This window comes from Polypterus senegalus, chromosome 2 (assembly GCF_016835505.1).
Source record: "Polypterus senegalus isolate Bchr_013 chromosome 2, ASM1683550v1, whole genome shotgun sequence".
Classification (NCBI taxonomy): Eukaryota; Metazoa; Chordata; class Cladistia; order Polypteriformes; family Polypteridae; genus Polypterus; species Polypterus senegalus.
Window position 1 is genome coordinate 98,108,735 of NC_053155.1, and position 22,619 is coordinate 98,131,353.

Genomic DNA, 22,619 nt, shown 5'->3' on the forward strand with positions numbered 1-22,619 from the left:
TCAAAAATATTGATCAGTGTTGATGACTCAGACAGCATCTCCCTAATATATAAAACCATTTTACAGTCCCTCCCTTTCCAAGATCCAAGAGTACAGTGGGAAAAGGATCTCTCACTCAATACCTCAGAAAAGGAATCGAAGGTAGCAATGCATAGAATTGACTCGAGCTCCATATGCGCAAAGCATACAATTATTCAACTTAAAATTATATATTGAGTGCATCTGTCTTGTTTAAAATTGTCCAAAATGTTTCCAGGGCAGATCCAACCTGTGAACGTTGCAATCATGTTCCAGCCTCACTGGGTCACATGTTTTGGGTCTGCACTAAATTAACATCATTCTGGAACAAAATCTTTAAATGCCTTTCAGACAGCCTTGGTGTCACAATCACCCCTAATACACTAACACCTGTGTTTGGTATACTTCCAGATGTGCTTAAAGTGAAGAAGGACAAATAAAGTGTAATTGCCTTTACTACACTATTGGCACATAGACTTATCATTGTCAACTGAAAGAATCCTAACTCCTATTTTAAGTCCGTGGATAACTGTTGTTATATACTATTTGAAATTGGAAAAAATCAAATTCTCCCCTGGCAGGATCTAAATAATAACATTTTGGAACAGGCATTTTAATTGAGGAAGCAGATTCTCTCCCCTCTTTTCCTTTTTTTTTCTTTTTTTACACTGTTTATTTTTAATTATTTATTAATTTATCTATTTACTTATTTTTACTAGCTTAAAGTTTTACTCTGCTTGCCTAGCTCTCTTTCTCATGGGTGGGGGTTGATTTGTTTTGAACCAAGTCTTGTAAAACTTGACTTATTTGTATGGAATGTTATTTGTTATTAGAATCAATAAAATAAAAAAAAAATCTATAGTATTACTGGTAACAAAACAATAAAGTATTATACAAAAGCAGAATACTTTTATAAAATTTTATTAAAACATTTTAATACAGAGTGAATTTATTTCAATACTTTGTACAACTGCTATGAACAGTTAGCAAAGATTGAAGTCTTTTGGATATATTTATATGCATTTTATTATGAGAGAGTACAATTGTACATTCTTCTTTTAAATTCTTCTACAGTTATTAATTTGGATGCTGATTATGGATGGCTGACATTTTTCAAGCATTGTCACAATTTTCTAAGCTGCAGTTGTAGTTTTTATTTCTTTGTAGGAAGGTTTTGCTTAATTTCAGGATTTATTCTCAAGAAGAATACATTACTTTGTTCAAAAAATATGTACTATTCTTAACCCATTGTCTTTTCTGTCACAACAGAATTCCCAGTCCCTTTTTTGGGTTTGCTTCAGATTTAACCACAAGATGGCCAATCTGGTAACTGCCAATATTCTGTCTTGTAAACATGAAATTGATAATTTCAGAATTTTTGTTGTGTAACCTGATTTAAACAGTAGCTAAATTTAACTATTAAGGCCAAAATATCTGGTGATGAAAATGCATAAAACCTTTGCAGAAAAACAAGAATGTAGAAAGATGCTGGGTATGACTTTTTCATTTCAAATTTTTCTAGTTATGAAAAATCCCAGGAATGATAAGAATTGTATTATGCCCTGTAAATTTGCCATACTACCATATAAATGTATCGACTGGTTGAAAATTTGTATCCATTCTGCTCGATGTGTACAAATCTATTGGCATATATGAGTGAGAGCATTTTGAATTGCACTGTTATGTTGGCAAAAGCTCTGAGCCTCTCATGAACATTTTTGCTTTTGAATGCACTCTTGACATTTTCTTTGTTAACTGGATGATTGTTTGCAGCACTTGTTGGATGTGTGAAATGTAACTAAATGGAGAGATTGTAATGTAGGTTAACTTATTGCTGTTTGAATGCAAAGCATCTCTCATTACTCTGACAATACTTATTAATATTTAATTTAACTTGCAGTAATAAAGTATAGTAATCATCAAGTTAAATAGCTGCCATTTTCTCATGTTGTGGAATATATGGGAAATGCAAAAAAATATATATTTGACTCCATGTGTTATAACGAATAGTGTCAGAATTCAGAGAACTTGCCCAGATGTACTGAAAATTGATGTAACACTGTCATCTCACCTTTTTTGTTATGTTAAAAAAAATTAAAATAATTTTATCCAGATACAAGTTCTGTGGTCATATTTTATTTGGAGTATTGCGATATCATCCAGTGAGTTTCCATTGCTTTTTACTTTCATAAAAGAATGAAGGCGTGTGTGTGTGTGTGTGTGAATTAAGCAGTAAACCAACACTGAATTTCAAGATTTCTTTTACTGGAGCTCTTGCAGGATTGATAAATTTCTTGGAAGATTTGTCATTGGTAATGCAGAGTATGCAGCACTGTGGAGTCTTCTGAGATTTTTCGTCACCCTCTCTCATAGACAAGTTTCTATAAAAGATGAGACTCTGATAACTAAGATAGGCTTAGTAAGAGCCTAAAGCAGAGACATCTCATATTCATAAACATTCAGTGATGAGGAATGTACAATATTTCAGCAATGAAGAAAGAGTAAATAAGTAACTGTAAAAAAGAAGAAAATGAAAAGACCTTAGCCACGGAATTACAAATAATAAAGGTAAACGGAAAGCAATGCAAAGCATTGAAACAATGTGAGTCTGATTAAATTGTAGAGCGGGCACAATGAAAAAATAACTTTACTATCAAAATCAAATGTCTACTGTATTAAGGGTCAGAGCTGACAGTGTTAGGAAAAACTTTGTAGAATTGTAAGATAATGTTAAAATTGTTTAAAACATTGAGGAAACTTTTGTTTTATTTTTAATTGACTCTTTTTTGCATCTGAATACAAGATCCAAGATGGAGAGAACTTGTTGCTTCTGAATTTTAGAAGGACATATGTGATGGGCCTCTTTTCTTGTCTGTTTAGTCTAGTTTATTAACACCTATTTCTCCAGAGAATACAGAAATTGCTTTTTAAAAAGAGATGTTATAGCATTTGAAGAGAAAATTAATTTATAAACTGCAGAGGTTCTTTAAATAATGTATTCCATATGATGATTTGTGTTTAATAGAGTGTGAGTGCCATTTTATTTTATAATCGGTCACAATGTATGCACATCTTAAGGTTTGTCTTACAGGCAAGTTAAAGGGTTAACCATAGTTTAGACCAAGCCCTTCCTTTTTTAACAGACCTCCAGAGAAAGGAATGTCATAGGCTAGAACTTTCCATTATTATCCTGTGTGATGCAGATGCTTTGACACACAAGATGATGTTTATAACAAAATGGAGAACCCTGGAAGTTGTAACTTTTTTTTTAATATAAATAATTTATACATCAATGAAGTTTTTCTGACATTGCAGCAATCATATACTTTCAGCTTGTTCCTTTTTCTTTTTTGAATTCTTCAGTTTCCTTTATTGAGCATATAGATTAACCATGGGAGACCATACTTTGTCAGGGATTCTGTGGAGGACACTTTTGTTGCCATCTCTCAGGTTGACATTATCTAAAAAAAAATAATTCAATTATTAAGTCTTTAAATTACCTAGTTTTTAAATAAACATATAGGTAACTAAAAGTATTATTCAATTATTACATAAATGCAGCCATATATCAATGTAGTTACACACAAGAGAAGTGGTCCTCAACTTGTGCACAAACAGCCGTCAGGTGGGATGCGATGAAGCAGAAAAAAAAATTTAAAAAGGGATTAAAAGTGGGACTTAAAAGAACCATTGTTTATATTGGAACCCAACCCAAGTTTCCACGCTCAGTTGTGCTTCAATTCAACTGTGCCAACTTATGACTTTTCGGTTGTGAGACTTCAGTACTCTGTTTATCACCCCTGTTTCCCTCTTTCATGTCCTTTGCCCATGCCAAAGCAAAGTTTTCCAAAGCTCACATTGACAACTCCTGCTTGTTTCCACATCTCTTTGAGCCAGTCCATGCGAGGATGGAGACTGCTTAGTAACTATGCACCAATACCAATCAATGTTTTTGTGATGGAGAGCATCTCATGTGAGTGTTCATTCAAGCTTCCCCATCCACCCACATGAGCAGTCGGCACAGCATGTTTGCCTAAATCTCTGTGGTCCAGCCCTCCAGTGTTACAGGATTTTTATTTTTTGTGAACTTGTTTCAATTACCATTATTTTTAGAATAGGTTTACAAATTGGCACACTGGGAAGAAGAAAATACACAGAAGAACAAAGGCGAATGTTAACTGTTATTAATAAAAGAAAATACACCTCTCTAACATTTCATTTTAATATTATTTATCAACAAAGCTATTGTTTCAGATAGAGTTGCCAGCATTTGGTAACCTGTGTCCTTCCTTTAAAAAATAATACAGGAATAGGCTGAAGTTAGCCGCAGAACTGTGCTGAAAGTGTGCTCAGAAATAGAACCTGACGCTTCTTTTCCGATGGATTCATATAAAATAGTATAATTTTGTAAATGAAAATCAAACATTTATATGAAAGGTACATGTCTTTGCATTTTGAACAGATAATAAATTTTATAGCAGTCACATTCACAAGGGACTACTGGACATTGATGGCCTACCTTGTTTAGATATATGATTTATTGAGACAAAGCAAAATTAAATGAGTGACACAATGTTGTTAATCACAATTAAATTTTTTAATAATTTGACAGCCTTTATTTGAATATATTGGAACTAGAGTTATCAATTCTGGATGTTACTTCTGGATTTGTATGTGCATTTTATCTTGTCTTCAGTCTACTACTGATGGCACTGTGAGCAAGTCTTTACTTGGACAGTGAGCCATAAAACCAGTCATGAAAAGGAGCCTAAACCGAGTCATGTTTGCTGGCATTTATGCTTTAGTAGTTTATTATATTTACTTTTTTAGATGCAGTATATCTTCAATGCATGAAGCATTTGACTTATGCACTGCTATTTCAAGTGAAAGTGATGCTTGAAAATACAACTGTTCACATAAAAGGGATTCTCATTGCCTACAAGGTAACATGATCAACAAGAAAGTAGAATGAGATGCACTTGAAACTTCCTGTAATGTATAATTGAAGCAGAGATAAAAATTGCCCATGATTGCTTAAGAACTGTTACAACTGATTGCTTAAGAATAAAATGCAGTCATCATTTTTTTCCCCTAGCTAAATGGCTTTTTGCCTTTGAGGCCAGAAGGCATGAGGTCACTGTCCACCTCTCTTTTATATAAACTGTGACTCAAATCATGTCACAAATGAAGTAACTAAATGTACTAAATGTTGCATTTTAATGAACTGTAAGTATTTAGCCCTCACTATAAAATTTATTTGGCAGACATTTTATATATGGCTACTTGAGAATTATGTTTAATGAATCTGTTTGTTTTTTTTTTCCCAGAAAACTGCTAAATTAACAAACAATACCGAACAAAATTTTAAATCAATTCCATAGACGCATAGGCTACAGTTAGGTTAAAAATATGTAGCTGGTGAAGGGTAGGATAGTGCTTGCTGGATCCAGTTTGGCACGTTTGCAGTGCAGGATGCCATTTCACGTTGGTGGGTGGGTGGGATGCAGCTGTCGATGAATAACAGACTAATTAAACTAAATTGGGTCTTTTTCCCGTTACAGATGGTGCAAAAATGTTATAAAGATGGTATGAATAATTTTAATTTTACTTGTTTGAGTCATTATATACTGTATTAAAGTATAAGTTAAGTAGTTCCTAAGTCGTCTTAATCAAGCTGAATAACAATTACCGACAGGAAACTGTGTTCTAAAGTGAAGCATTTTTATTAATTTTTTAAAATATACAGCCTGCTCTTGCATTTTATAATGGAAGGAAGGTGTTCTGGGGGTCCCAACATTAAAACAAAATCGTTAAAACTTATCGAATATATCCATTTGTTAAGCCAGAAGTATTATGAACTATTGATCTGCATCTTTTGATTGGACATGTATTACAAAAATATGAATCCTTGTTATTTTAGGGAAAAAAAGCAAATCATTTTTGTGAGATTCAGCCACTTTAAATGGCAACTTTTCAACCCCAGTGACTTGGTTTTCTCTAGCATATAGGTTTCACCTTGAAAAGTCCTCTCCAAGCACTGTTATTGACATTATTTAATGGCATGAATTGCTGTGTCCATTCTGTATACAGTACTCATTGAAAAAGTAACACATTTATAGCCTTTCACTATAGGAAGCTAATTTAGTTTCTAGCACAAAGACATTCCTTGCTTCTGCCTGATTATTATCATGCATGTTTATGCTTCTGTAGTCTACTGAGCATGTGCTAATCAAGTGGCAAGGACTGAACAGTCATTACAGGCATATAGGCATTTTGTTTTAATCACATTGAAGATTAGAAAGTTCAATACAGATGTTCTTCCACAGCAAGAGTGATGGCATGGAGCCGTCATTCCTGGTCTGCATGGAGTGCGCATACTTTACCTTTTGTATTTAGGGCTTGATTGGTATCCGAGAGTTTACACTCTCAAAACGGTTGTCCTTGGTTATTAACATATCCTTAGCAAGAGCAACTCAGTCTTTGCATGCCCTGTAAAATTTGATTATTAGTTTTTAGAGCAGCATTCTATTTCATCGTGGTTTGGCTTTGTCGAACTCTGTGCTATTTTCACTTTTTTGGTATTGTCATGCATGCATACGACGGGGAGAAATGAATGATGAGAGTTGATTGGTTCTGTCTGTGAACTAACTAATTGGTTCTGTCTGTGAACTAATTATCAAGTGCATGTGGCTTGGCTCTTTCAAAAATGTAATGTTTTTATAAAAAATGCAATGCAGTGTAATCCACTCATTTCAGATTTACTGTTGTGTACAAAGTACAGCGAAACTCTTATGTGTGGTCTTTACTACCATGCTGTCACTCAACGTGAATCTCACTGTGCAGGCTATTTAAAATAACGGCAAATGTACTGGGTGACAGTAGGTGCCTTTTAGGGAAAAATAATATGGCCAATGACAGAACATAAGCATTGACAAAACAGAAGTTTAGGGGCAAAGCTTTGGAAACTTGTCAAAGGGAATCAAAACACCGCCAATGACAACCACTGCAAGCAGACAGTTGAACAGGAAAAGTAACCTTACTTCAATATAATAGTGGCAAGAAGCTTTGATAAAATTAGTTATTTTCAGTTTACGTTTGTTGTGACAAGCATGCCTTAGAAATGCAGAAGGAATGTTTTTTCAGTCGAAAATTTTGGTGCTTTTAAAGTTGATGCAAGTTTATAGTCTTTTTTGTTTTCACTTTAGGACGTATGTATCTTTTGTCTCCATTACTAAAGGCAAAGGCAGGATAGGGATTTTTTTTTTGTTTTTTGTAGCAGTTCTTAAGCAATTATTGGTGATTTATTAAAAAAAAACAAAAAAAAACTTTATAGCACACACTTTCGTGTGGCAAATTTAACATGTGCCATGACTGAAAGGAAATAACTTTGACTTGAAAAATACCAAACATATTCTTTAAGAAAACAGCCATGTAAGATGGACTAATTGAGTGACACTGTGTGTTGACTAGGTAGCTAGAAGTGCATTTTTTGACAACGAAAGTTTTTGTTTTTTTTAAAGTGAGGATATTAAAGTATTATAAGTAAAAGAAGTTATTTTCAATATGTGCTCATTAGAATGCCTTAGAATAAAACAACAATCCAAGATCTCAGGTTTAAGACTGAATTAGAACAGAGTCAAAAGCAAAGTAATATCTTTAGAATACTAAAAAATCTGTTCTTGAATACAGTATCTGAGTTAGATCTCAGAGATTCTGCTATATTTAGATGCAGCAAAAGATTTTAATGGAGCTGGATTGGGGATATATATTTACCATATAATCCAGTGTTTGGATTAAATTAGTATACTTCAGAAGCCTTAGTTCTTATAGTTAGACTTTATTTTATAATAAAACTACCTTTGGGACAAAAAGCAATCCGAAGACTCCCTGGCAGTTTTACTATACTGGTGAGCTTGCAGATGTGTCAGCTAAGTGGGCAGGTGCAGGTTGCATCTTGTCAAAGACTGACATGTAGTCGAGTGCAGCTGTGGCACAGATTGAGCAAGATGGGATGGAACCTGTCTCGGGCAAACACTTGGGCTGTGAAGCTCGTTGATGCTTGGGCTGTGAAGCTGGTTGTGTTTACGTACAAAGTGCATATACTACAAAGTTGTTTGTCTGCTTGGGCTGAATGAGAAGTACTGTAGGTGCATGCGAAATGCATGCAAGCGCTGAAACATTTTGAATGTGCATGTATTGAAAGACTTTTTTCGCATTTAGGTCACATGACATGACATACATTTTCAAATACCAGCATCATGAGCACTACCAGGTGACCCAGCACAAATGTCCCTGATTAATCTGTCATCAATAACCGACTGCAGAACAATAGATGTCCAGCCTTTCCTGTTAAGCTATGCGAGTTGTTGATTGCACCATACATCTGCAGTATTTTGTGTGCCTCGTAATCGTGCTGCGAAAAATGCGGTGCCTGTTTCATATCGGGTAAAGTGATGTATTGCCTCATTAGTTAAAAACATATGGTCTTACACACCCCACATACAAACCTGTGAACAGTGGTTTCGCTCACACCAAAAGTCTCTGCAACAACCCTGGACCTCCGCACAGGTAGCCAGTTTATAAGGTACGATGGCTATGTGGGACTGTCTCTATTGTGTAGGGACGTGAGGGCCCTATTGTGGTGCATAGTTCCATGAATTTTTAACTGCTCATCCTAATATTATGTACGCATAGGTCCTCAGTAAAATCACTGCAGATGATTTTGAAGAAATCCCTAATATGTGGCCTCTGCCAAGTATAAGGAGTTTGCCTTCCCTTTATTATATTCACTCTGTCTTGTCATCTACGATTAAAAATATACCTTGTCCATCCACTATATACTCTAACTCAGGCACCGCTGCGAGTGGCAGCCATTCCAGCAGCTCCGTATATGACTTTATCTTTCTACCTTTTTTCTTTATTTTTTTCTATTTCACTGATCACACCTACCACTTTCATTTTACTACTTAGACATGGATTTTTACACACCGAGACTCGTCTCTTCAAGTAGTCAAATTTTTTTTGTGAATTTCCCCTTGGGATTAATAAAGTATCTATCTAACCTATCTAATCTGTCTAAAAACAAACACAGCAATTGTAGATGCACTTGAAACAATAGAACCAACACCCATCATATTAGTCGTCATTTTTAATTTAGGTGATAAAACAAACTATTTGCATAAAATTGCTTAGTGAAAACATACACGATTCGTATTTGCATATTGTCGACTTTTCAGAAATATCACTTCTGTTTTGCTCATAACTGCAGTGGAAATGTGGCTAGTGCTTTAGAACCCTTAAAGGTGTATCTAAAGAAACAGTGTTTTTAAATATCAGAGTTTAAGTATCCAGGCTTTACTGTTTTAAATAAATAAATAACATGAATGTTTTTCAAACTCTGTCTGCATCATGATGGAAAAACTGAGATTAAATAATTTCCTCAGCCACCTTTACAAACTACATGGGGTGAGAAACATAAAAAAATATCATTTTTGGGTGAAGTATTTCTTTAAAATTATGTCTGAAATCTGAATTGTGTCTGGGAGAAGATCCAAATTGTGAATGCTGTCACCTGGTGTCCACTGTGCCACATGTTTTGAGAATGTTCTATGCTTAGGCCATTTTGGGTTAATAAGCATTGGATTGAAAGTATTTCCAACGCTTTAGTAACAATATATGGAGCAGCAACTGATTGTTAAATATTCAGCAATTAATCATAATCATTTTTTTCCTATGCTATATTTCTGAAGATTTCTAATGCTTAAATGGAATAATCTTAACCCAACATACTGTATATCACTTTTCCACTAAAGTATTACCTAAAACTGGAAAATGAAATTATCTTTCTGTAAAGATTGGTTCAGGTTTTTAAGAATTTGGCAAGTGTTAATGCTATTCCAAAATTAACATGCTGGGAATCTGGAAGTCTTAATAAATATGAAAATTGTGCTCTCTTCTTGTATAGCTCTCTGAGCTTCGCGATGAAGGAAAACTCATTCCTTACAGCTTACTTACAAAAGTTAGGCAGGTTTCATTTCGAAATTTTACATGCAACGGTCATAACTGGAACCTACTTTCGACCATATATACGGCCATAGCCGGCAGCTTGGTCGCCGTGTGAGGCGGAGTTGCGTCCCGCATCATCACGCCTCCCACGTAATTGAGTGCCTGCACATATAAGGTAAATATTCGCTGGTGAAGGACTAGCAGCTCACGTGAACTGACTGTGAACGCAGTACGTAGAGAACAAGGAAGAGCTCCAAAGAGAGCTGAACAAAAAACGTATTACACAATTGAGAAGACAGCGAAAGAATATGAAGCGAGTGACGCATACAAGCGTATTCGTAAGTGCAGCTACTGCGGAAACAAAGCACGGTGTAAACCGTAAGTTTAAATTAAGTTTATAGACATGCTGGCGCTGTGCTTATGCAAACAAATAGAAAGCAAATGTTATTTTTAAAATGTTTCCTTTTTCTTTTTCATAACTTCTTTAACACACTTCTCCGCTGCGAAGCGCGGGTATTTTGCTAGTATATATATATATATATATATAGATAGATAGATAGATAGATATATATATATATATATATATATATATATATATATATATATATATATATATATATATATATATATATATAGAGATATATATATATATATATAGAGAGAGAGAGATAGATATATATATATATAGAGATATCGATATACTGTAGATATATAGATATCAATATAGATATATATATATAGATAGATCTATATCTCAGAGTTTTCAAGGTTAGCAATGCAAGTTAGAAAACTATAAGTAGTGTAGACATTTTAGTTCTATAGTTGTGAACAGGAAGGGGTTTTGTAAATGAAGAGAGGGCATTTAAGAATCTGGAGAGAACAGATGGATGTTCATTCAGTTCAGGCAGAATTTCATGAATAGTTCTGAAGAGATTTTTTTAGTTTTTAAGACAAGAGAGCTGCATAGGTGGAATGAGAATTTACTAAGAGCTGCGGCACAGTCCTTTTGTAAGAAAGAAACGAAGGTCAGCAAATTTTAAACTGTTTAATATGCGTGTTTGTTGTAAAACATTTTGTGAAGTATTCTAAATAAACAACTTTTAGGTCAGTTATGATAATTAAGTAGATAATTTAAATATCTGACTAAGTGAGTCCAGATGTGCCAATTGAGAGGTGGTGTAGCCATAATGACTTCATACAGAGGCAAAGATGCTTAGAAATTACTTAAAAGCACCATGTGTATAACAGTGTGCCTTGTTGTCATCTTCCAACATTCATGTATGGGTTTGTAGAATGGGGTATATATTATGTGGCTGAGCTCCATTGATGATTAACATTGTTTCAGGGTAGTAACAACAATACGGTCTCTCTTTTAAAAAGAATTCTTCATTTAACTATAAGTATCCGAAATAAACAGTGCAGTAAGTGTTAAAAGCTGAGTTACCTTACTAGTCATCAGTTTTGTATATGATGCTTCTATGGCAGTATACATTTATGTATTAAACACTGAATCATACTTTATCTGCTTTGAATTGAATCAGTAAAGAGGAGACCAAGTTGTGACCTGAAAAAATCTGATCATTTTTAAACAAGTACCCTGAAGAAGGAAGCTCCTTAAATGTACTTTGCATTTCTTGTTTCTAACCCAGCCCCACCCGATTTGTTTACTAGCCTGACATCTAACTATAAAATACTCTGGGAGCCTTTTACGTGAAGGGAGCAATTAATGGTAGTCCCTCAGATATAACAGGACTGATAAAATTAAAGAGATTGAAATGTACACAACATGTCATCCACAAGCAGACATGAAGAAGGTTTGAAGTAAGCATAAACGGCATACTGTAGATCTACGAATTCTGGAAAATGATTAGTGTAATTATAATCTTCTTGCTCCTCTAGATGTGGTTTTATATTAAGTTTACTGGGTTAATCTTTAGTAACAAGTCTCATATTTTAATGCCCATGTTTGAATTTCACATTTTAATACCAGACAAGTATTTAAAAATGGCTTGGGAGATTATGCACAGCTGGTAAGCAGGTTATTTTGTAAAAGCCAGCAGATGGGCAAAGTAATTTGGAAATTATGGCTGATACATTTCATAAATCTTTTCAGTACTAATATTCATGAAGAAGAGAAATACTTAAATTTTATAAAAAAAAAAGAAAATGTTACGCAGATCAATAATTTCACAATTTAGTTTATTACTATGGAAGATAACAATTAACCTATATGTTGACAAATCTGATTTCACAAATTACAAATATCATCTTTATTTATTTAATGTAAAATATATAATTTTGTATCCTGGCAGATGTAATACAGCATATCATTACTATATGTATTACATTTATTATTTCTTTAGGAGGTAGGGTATGCACAGCACTCTTAATGTTTAACTTAAATAAATATTTAAGAGAATAATTATGGATTTATGATCATTTTTTTAAATGTCCACTTAATTATGTGCTTAACTAAACCTTAATTGAATCTTGAGAATGCTACTGCTTTGTATTGCTTGACACCTATTTATTTTTACAGCAGTCCTTGAGAAAGATATTTTTTTAAATCTACTTCAATGCAAAATCTTTGGATTATTACTGCTGTATATTAATAGCATAGAGTCATTCTTTAAGGACGATGTCATTTTGGTTTGATGATTTTCTGAGTGCGGTGCCTTGTTTTGTCAGTCAAAGATTCTGTGACAATAAATAAGAGTGATGCATTCTACATGCTGTCCAAATCCACATTTTGTATTGCAAAAGAACAGGTTTGCATGTGCTAGATTTGCAAACATAATCTCAACCTGTAATCATAAGCCTTTGTTTTTTTTTTTTTTTTAAACCAAAAATGTTTTCTTCCCAAGTGTTTCCCAATACCAATGCACAATAATAAGCACACATCCCTTTGTCTTTTCTCCTTTTCTCTGTCTCTTTCTTTCTGCCACCAGTCCTCCTCCAGCAAGCTTCATCTTCTCTCTCCTGACTCTGACTATTAGAATGAAGGCTGCAAGCTTCTTTTATGCTGCACCTCGGATTATTTGCGGTAGCCCGGAAGCAGTTCTGGGTGCAGGGGAAACCTGACAAAGTAGGGCACTGCAATCCCCGCAGCGCTCCCTGGCATCACCCATGGAGCCTAACAAGGCTCACAGTAGTTCACAGTAACATGTTTTAAGTAAGGGTGCCCAGTCTTTTGGATGCCACTGTATAAAACTATCTCTATCAATATTGATGAAAAGTAACAAAATCAAAGATAATCTTGAGGCTGTAATCTTAGGATAAACAATATTTTTATGTCATAATTTCGCAAAGAAATTGCCCAGAAATTTGTTAGAGCTGAGGAATGATTAACCAATTTGGGGACAATGACCAAAAATGCTTCAAGAATTTCTCTAGGTAATCTGAAAGTATAACAAAGATATGTGATAAGCTGTGCTGTGTATTTCTTATAATATTCACTGGTAAAACCATCACCACCAGGAACCTTGTTAGGTTTAACAGATTTTATGGTAGATTTAAAATCTTTTTCAGAAATAGGGTTATTGAGTGCCACCAGTTGTTCACTTCATAATCCTGTAGGTCAAACCTGGTTGAGGGGTTCAAGGAACTTAAATTATAATTATTATAAAAAATTATTTTTCCTACACCACACTACTGGCATGTAGACGTGCCTTGCTCAACTGGAAGAATCCTAACTCTCCTATTTTAAGTCAGTGGATAACTGATGTTATATACTATTTGAAACTGGGAAAATAATCAAATTCTCACTTAGAGGATCTGTGCAGAACTTTTTCAAAATCTGGCAGGAACTAATCGATAACATTTTAGAATAAGCATTTAAATTGAGGACGCAGGTTCTCTCCCTTTTTTTTTTTTTTCTTTTTTCTTTTCCTCTTTTTTTAATTATTTATTAATTTATCTATTTACTTATTTTTGCTAGCTTAAAGTTTTACTCTGGTCTTGTAAAACATGACTTATTTGTATGGAATGTTATTTGTTATTAAAATAATAAAATCCAAAAAAAAAAACGATTTCTATGATAAGCAGCTCATGACTCTTAATTTGTCCTCCTTGTCAGGATGGTTAAAGTTTCACTGCTATAGAAATCACTGAAAAAGCATATGGTGATTGATGCTGTTTAAACCAGATTAATGACTTATCTTCACATTTTGTCATGTTTGAGGGAAGTTGCTCATCTGTGGATGCCTACTGTCTTTGTGTGGCAAAATTAAATTATTTGTTGAGGACTACTAAGCCTACAAATAAAGAAAAATGTGCACTGCTTATACTAAAATTGAGTATATTTATTCTTTCAAATAGTGTTTAATACAAACTTTTATATCTAAACATGCACAACAATTAGATTGTTTCTAATTTGTTAAGCTTATGTTGTATTACATGGCCATGTGCCAGACTTGCTGACAGCAGTTGCTGATGTTTTTGCCAGACCATGTCAAATTAAACAACTGAAAATCTCGGTACATGTCACATTTACTGTTGACCTTCCCATGCAGGCAGACTTTCCCTTTTTTATGACTGCTAATAACATTCTGTCTTGATGAAGCTGGCAGTTTACAAAGGGTTAACAGGTACGGCAAGTGCAGCTACAGTCTCGACCATTGTTTTTTCTTTGTTCCATTCTGTTGTTGAACGTAATACACAAGACATCAGATAGACAAGCTACCCTTCTGTTTTTGAGGTCCCTGTATGATATGCATTGTACTTCTGAATGAGAATTCAGTGGTTGTCCTTTTTCATTCAAACCGATCCTGCTCGAAGACTAACAATGAAATCAAATGTTAAATTTTATTGGATTAAATCATGGACTAGTTGGAGTGAGTCGCTGGGAATGTCATAATGCACAATCCACTTCACCGGAGTGCACTGCAGACTGCCTTTGAGTCGCTAAGATTATGTTAATGAAGACTGTGACTGACAATTGCAAGAAAAGTCGCATAGTGTGACTTAGCCTTTAGTTTGCATCACAAGTCCCAAAGATAGTGGTGGTCTACTGTATAGTTCAACTCACAGTGCTTTCCTATTTCCAAAAATAATAATTTTTTGTTTTCAGATGCTGTTCTTGGTTTTGGTCTGTTTTTAATTTAAAATTTTTTCCTGGTTTCCTGTATTGAATTCTTTCTGATTTAAATTATAATAATTAAAATGCCTTTTATTTATACGGTGTGCCACATTTCTTATCTCTATATACAATCCAATGACTTTCTATATGTCTGCTTATCTGCCTGTATGTCTGTCCACCTTTCATGAGAGAACTGTTAGATCGTTTTTTTTTTTTTCTTTCTTTCTATAATTTGCTTGAACATTCCGTTTCTTTTTTTTTTTGCGACTTCTGTCATTTCACTAAGTATCATAGTTCGTCTGCAGGAGCGATTTATTCACACTAATCCGAGACCGTGGCTGCGGGCTGAGGGGAGGGGGATTCGTAATGTTAGAAGTAGGGAGCTGGGTGGGGCCCTCCTCATTCACACGTCAGCCTCGGGGTGTACCTTACCTCCGCTTAGCTAGCATATGAGAGGAGTACTTAACAGATTAAGATCAGGTTTTTTTTTTTTTTTTATATAATTTGCTAGAACATTCCAGTTTATCTTGCGACTTCTCTCATTGAGCTAAGTATCATAGTTCGCGTGCAGGAGTGATATATTCGCAGTAATCCGAGACAGAGGCTGCAGGCCGAGGGGAGAGGGAAGTTTGACGTCACAAGTAGGGAGCCGGGCAGGGCCCTTCTCATTAATGCGCCACCCTCCGTTTGAGTTGGTGTACCTTTTGCATTTTGGAGTCTACCTTGCCTCTGCTTAGCTAGTGATAGCTGCTTGTTTATTGTTTTGTTTTTTTAATAGTTTGTTCTGTTTCACTACTATACAGGTGGAACCGTGGGGGACAGCTATTGTGTATATAAAATGAGGAGGAAAGACAGGACAGGGTAAAGTATTGGGGTCCCACTGAGATTCCAATTTGATAGTGCAAATACTATGCTTAAAGAAAAAAAAAACAAAAGCAAAAGATTGAACATCAAACATTTCACTGAGCATTAACAAATGTAAATGTAATACTTCTGTGGGCAATCTGGCTCTGACAGTAGTGGTCTGTTGAATGAAGATCAACAATTGTGTTATTTCTTGTATAGCCGATTGACCGGAAGATGCTCGTCTTTGGAGGGTTCCTCTTCCACATTAGGGCTGGAAAAGGAAGAGAGGTTAGTAACTGCCTCATCCTCATCTGTCCCCAAATTTACCTTGTGAGTCTAATCTTCCACATGCTCCCCTAGTAATTATTAGAAACTAGTGTAATTTGCTCATATTTGTATTACAGTATATGGATTTAGGTATAATTCAAAATATTGATTCAAACATATTGAAAATTTTAAGCTCGCCTGTAGTTTTAGCATATTTTTACTTTTGATGTGTACATTTATGATTTAATGAGTTTTTTTTCTATCTTTTCCAGAGCCTTAAAAATGTTTTCTTCAGTGAAGCCATATGAGAACCAGCAATACTCTGTTCTCAAGAAGGAATGCCAACAAAAAAAGGTGCTGTTTGAGGATCCCATATTCACTGCTTCAGATAAATCCCTCTTTTACTCTGGAAACAAAATTGGAAGGGTCACGTGGAAACGTCCCAAGGTGAGCAAGTCCTTGTCAACAATTAATAATGGTATCCTAAAACTGTTTGCTGAAACGGTAATTTTTGTATTCTAGCATCAGGACAGACCCTTTTTGTTTTTTTATAAATTATAGACAAAGCTGGTGTTTAACTTGGGACAAACAACATTAGCTTATGACATAACAAACCCAATATGGTTATACAGTAGGTTTTAAAAGGGTACAGTTGATACTTGTCTAATATTTTAGGGCCAATTCACAGTTGAGCACTTTAAATTTTGTGTTTTTCAAGAGCTGAAATGTCATTTTGCAAGCAATTTTCAAGTCTTTCTCAGGCTTTTTCAGATGTTTTCCAGCTGCTTTTCAAGTGTTCTTCAGCATGTTTCAAGTATTTTTCCAGAAATGTTAAAGAAGCATTTTGCAGGGAAAATATGATTGAGATCATTTCTATTTTGCAGACTGTGAGGTGCTGTCATGTTGCGAAGTGACAGTTGTGTTTCCAGAATGTCTTGTGTAACTTTAGCTCTTAGGTATGGAGAAAGGGGATAAATGTTATTTGCTTCACAGCATCACTGACACATTTGAAGTATTCAGTGCTAAAACAGGTAATAATACTCAGTTCAACATGCTCAATAATACCAATCAATGTTATATGTTGCTCTGAGAAAGAGATCTTTGTTACCACTCTCTTTGTTGAAACATCTGTACTAAACTTTAACCTGATTAAAACTAAATGTATACTTATAATTTTTGTTCAATTATTGTCATTTGATTACACACTACATACCTGCCTGCCTAATGCCCGACCGTGACTACCAGGTCCGAGGTTTTCTTTCTTTTTAATTTTCTTGCTTTATAGTCATTCTGATGATACCAAAAGTGTGTGTATTCAAGTCGCTAGTTTCTGTAAAAATTCCAAATTTCCCCTGGGGACAAATAAAGATCTATCTGTCTAATCTATTTTATCTATCTTATCTAACCAGTCCCCCAATAGTTGTCACTAGAAGACAACAGCACTTGCCTTATCCAGGAAGAGGTTTTCACTACCTTTTAAAAACACTTCCAAAATGCTATTTTGTTTTCGTTTACCAGCGTTTTATGAGTGTTCTCATGAATTTCAATGGAACAAGCGTTTGGCCAAAAACACTTAAATGCTGCTCCATGCAAGAGTTTTCTAAACTGGTCACTGGTAAATTATAAGATGCCCCTGTGATGGAAGGACTGGGGGAGAGTTCATATTCAGGGCAATTCAGGGCGGCAGTGCTGCAACCCAGGGCTCCGAAACAGTCCAGGCGCACAATGGCTCCAAACCCGTGGCCCTGCTATAAGCCAGTCTTGTTGCCCTCTCGTGTTTCAGGGGAGGTATTGCCCTGAATATGCCGTTTCCCTGGTCTTTCCATCACAGGGGCATCCCGGCCGTCCTCCACAAAGGATGATTTCATACTTATGCAGCTTTGAGCTATGATGTGAGATTGAAGAAGTTGGACCTTTTCAGTGTAAGCAAATGGTGATTAAGAAGTAACATGATTGAAGTTTTTAAAATTCTAAAAGGTATAAGTACAGTGGATCCTAGCTATTACTTTAAAATAAGTTTTGCAAGCGCATGGGGACATAGTTTGTAGCTTGTGAAGGGCATGTTTCACACAAATGTTAGTTATTCTTCACTCAAAGTACAATAGACACATGGAATAAGTTATCAGCTAGTGTGGTAGAGAGTAGAACTTTATGGACTTTTAAACCTCAACTTAATATTTTAGAGTACAGGTGTCGAACTCCAGGCCTGGAGGGCCGCAGTGGCTGCAGGTTTTCATTCTAACCATCTTCTTCATTAGTGACCTGTTTTTTTGCTGCTAATTAACTTCTTTTGCTTTAGTTTTAATTAACTTGACTCAGGCCCCTTAGTTTTCTCTTTTTAATTAGAAGCCAAACAATAATGAGACACAAAACGAGCTGCCACATGACCAGCTCACCTGTGCAATATCTGAAAATAAAGAAAAGTGAAGGTCTCAGTAAGGTTGATCTCTCAGGTCACCAAAACATTTTGACGAACAGAAAATCAACAGTTTTGGAAATGTCTTCTGTGGCAGAATGAGAGCAGCAACAGACCACAAAATTAAATAACGGGCTTAATTAATTAACAGCAAGAATCAGCTTCTCGTTAATACATTGGTTGTAGTGAAATTGGTTGGAGTTTGAAATCCCAGTTTAGCTGCTCATCTGTCGGCTTGTTTCACATCTCATTTTTGTTTGGCTGCCATTTCATGAAGAAACGAATCAATTCAGAGGACTGACTCCTTAAAACCAGGGCTATTAAAATGAAGGGAAAAGGAGTCAATTAGCAGCAAAAAACTGGTCAATGATTAGGAAAAGGGTCAGAATAAAAACCTGCAGCCACTGCGGCCCTCCAGGCCTGGAGTTTGACACCCCTGTTTTAGACAATCTAGTTGAACAGGGTGAACTTGCTAGGCTGAATGCCTGCTGTTCATAATTATTCTAATGTACTGTATTAAAGAGTTTAGAGTTTGGGTGTATTCTTTTATACAGCGCGTTGCTGCACCCACCACACGACAAACAACCTCTGGATCCCAAATTAGGGCTCAAGCATAGCCGTGCAACATGTGACTAAAACTGTGTTTGGAAAATGTACTAACATTAGGCTTTAATATCTCAGTCCATGTGTATTATTGTATTTTTTAGAATTCAGATTGTTTATAACAGCACAATTGTACAGTATGTACAATATTTATTCATTGTGGCAAATAGGTTAGTCAATGTGAGCTAAAACAGTAATAGTTTGGACCGTGCTAGTTTTGGCAGCTTTATCCAGTTGCTGACGCTGAGATTTTTTTTTTCTTTGCATACTGAAGTGAGAAGGGCAAAAGTGCCTGGTAACTTTTAATCTGAAAGGCTTTCCTATTTGGTGATCCAAATATAAGTTATTTTAAGGATGAAAATCACCAGTGAAGAGGTTTTAGGAAGAAGCTAAAGAAAACAGGAGTCTATGTCTTCGACAAAAATACTATAGACAGGCTTTATAATAATAATATACCCAAGAGCACTCTTTCCCAAACCAGAGCAATCTTTAATAATAAGAGGGTCTTCATTGGCTTTGCAAAGCTGAATTTGCCTCAAAAATAAGCTCGTCCATTACTTGTGACGGAAATTTTAATTTTGTACTCAAGTTCAAAAATTGCCTTAATGTAGTCCCTTTTTTGTTTTATTACTAAAATTTAATATAAAACAACTTTTTACATTGAGGTGTGTAAACAGTAAGCGAGTTGATCGCTGGGGAGGTGGACATTTTCTGTCAGTTGTGAGTTGTGTGACTTATAGGTATTTAAATTGAGTTTTCATTGCCTGAAAACATTTGTTTAATATATATTTTTTTATTTTATCTTTCTTCTCTTTGAGGAAAAAATTACATGATGACTACCATAGTGTTTTGGGTATATTTGTATATTTTTTTAATAAATTCTTAGTTCTAATTATGAATGATCTTCTATGTTTGTCTTCTGTTTTGGACATGTTATCTGATCAGTTTTGCTGCCTTTCTGGTTCACAGTTTGTGTAAAACATAGGAGATTATTTATTACCTCCAATATTATTTTACTATTTCCCCAAAGAGTTTAACTGATATAGCTGAAGATGCATTAGTTTCCTAACAAATCTCACACTATATAAACATACATTTTGGGAAAATTCTTCATCCTCTAGTAATAATTGGCTAACTTGCCATTTGTAAGGTAAAGTAGTAGTGCTTGATAGTCTGACTCTTAACTGCAAAATTTGACAGAAGGGAGCAAGTTGTAACTGATTCACTAAGATGGAACAAAAATCGTCAACACAGATAGAGAAACTTCCATGACAATTTATAATCCCTGATAACCTTTAAAGTAATTGAGTAAGTTTCAGATAGCCTGGTTGAGGCTGAAGATGTACTAGGTATAGCTATAGTATTTACGTAGTTATAATCTCTTGGTAAGTTTTTGACAGCTGATATTGAGGATTAAAAACAGAACATTTATATATTTCTGATCATCCCTTTTAGGTGCATGTATGTTAGCCAGTATTAATTCCATTTCCTTCATTATTGTCACTGTCATAATAAAATAGCAATTGCTCTTCAAAAGCTACAAATTAGATTGCTATATGAGTTAATATTTTCATTCATCTAGTCTTGTTGTCCATAATTAACTGTCCAATTACCCTTTGAACTTTTAATATTTAAATCTCCTATAGTCTCCTATAAGAAAAGTATGTCTGACTTAAATGAACTAAGATGTTGTACTACATCTTTCCTCTGAGATCAAAATTGATACCTTTTAACATTCCAGCCACTAAAAAATGATGAGACTTTTTTGCTTTATGCCATTTCTATTTCGTTATAATAAAGGTATTTCTCATCTTCTGATATTTACTGAAAAGTCCTGTTTTATCCTACTTTTAGCTCTTGGAACGGTTTTACATGATGAACAATGTATTTGGCAAATTTAAAAATATTTATATAATTAAGGAGGAAAATAGTTAAAAAATACCCTCCCTGCTAATAAATCATCATAGAATTGTGTTTGCCTTTTAAAAGAATAGATCTTTAGACAAACGAATTGCAGAATTCAACTGATTAATGTGACATTTTTTGAAAGTAAATCCCCACATCTTTGTTTGCAAATTCCAAAGTCAACTAAGCATAAAAAGAACCTTGCTGATCTTCCTAGTGTTTGTTTTCCTTTGGGCTGCACTTCACATTTTTGTGTGAGCAAATATACAGTACACTCGCAGTACCTGGCTGTGGACTGATGTGTGCTGTATGTTAGTCATTGAAACAGCATGTAGGAATGCCGCACCTATGTGTATTTATATACAGGTAGTCTTGTGTTGTACAAAGGTGTTGTCCACCTAGCAAAACAATAACCAGATTTCTGAAAAAATAAGATGTTGACCTGTTTAGAAAGAATGCCCAATCAGATGTGATTGCAACAGTGTGAACATTCATCATACACTTAACTTGTAGCATAAGTAAACAAAGAAGAATAAAAGAATTCTACTTTATACAACTTTCTGTAAAGAACAGTACTAAGTCTATTATTCATTGTTTATAATATTACCTACTTATTTACTTTGACATGATGTGTTTTTTACAGCTGGTTTCTGTGTCATTAATTTTTTCTTCTCCTCGTTCGCTTTCCGGGTCCTTCCTGCGTGGAGTTTGCATGTTCTCCCCGTGTCTGCGTGGGTTTCCTCCCACAGTCCAAAGACATGCAGGTTAGTTGCACTGCTGATCCTAAATTTTGCTTGGTGTGTGTGTGTGTGCGAGCGCCCTGCAGTGGGCTGGGATTGGCTCCAGCAGACCCCGTGACCCTGTAGTTAGGATATAGCTGGTTGGATAACGGGTGGATGGATGGATTAATGTTTTCCTTCCCTGAAGAAGTGACTTTTAGCTCCCTGAGAATACTAGTAGTCCCAAGTGAATATGATTTCTAGGCTATAATAGATACTGGAAAGCATTGCAAAAGGTACAGAGGTAACTTAATATTCGAAGATTACATACATTTAAAAAATGCAATGTTTGTAACCTTCCATGTATTTTAATATTGAAGAAGACTCAAAATTAGTGATATTTTTCAAGTACTTACAGATTTTGTGCTTAAATAGTTTATTAAGAATCTTAAAAAAAATTGCCACATATCTAAGCAGGCTAATATGCTTTGATTTGTAGAATAGAATATTCATTAATATTTGACTAAGTATGTTCAAATGAAACATTTTACATCAAGTTTTTGGTATTTTTAGGAATGTGCTTTAGTGTGGCAAATAATGATGAATATAAGGTTTTGTTTATGGACGGTACAATTTTTCTGTACTTTTTTCATGGGAGCTGCCATTTTGCTGTTTGCTATGATGTTTGTAGACTTCATTACCCTGCTGTTATAGAGGGTAAGTGCAATCTGGTGTCCATGTTTTTTATCATATGATTGTGATC

At 34.9% G+C, this 22,619-nt stretch overlaps 1 protein-coding gene across 3 annotated transcripts in view; it reads left to right on the top strand.

Moving 5' to 3' along the window:
* Positions 1–22,619, top strand: part of LOC120523176 (calpain-5-like) — a 223,293-nt gene that overhangs the window by 80,550 nt on the left and 120,124 nt on the right. For 2 of the 3 annotated variants that reach the window (XM_039744219.1, XM_039744220.1), the window contains one exon: positions 16,486–16,660. In XM_039744219.1, the coding sequence (XP_039600153.1) occupies positions 16,486–16,660 (175 nt within the window). Of the gene's footprint in view, positions 1–16,211; positions 16,235–16,485; positions 16,661–22,619 lie in introns of those variants that run through there. The other variant, XM_039744221.1, reaches the window with a different exon arrangement.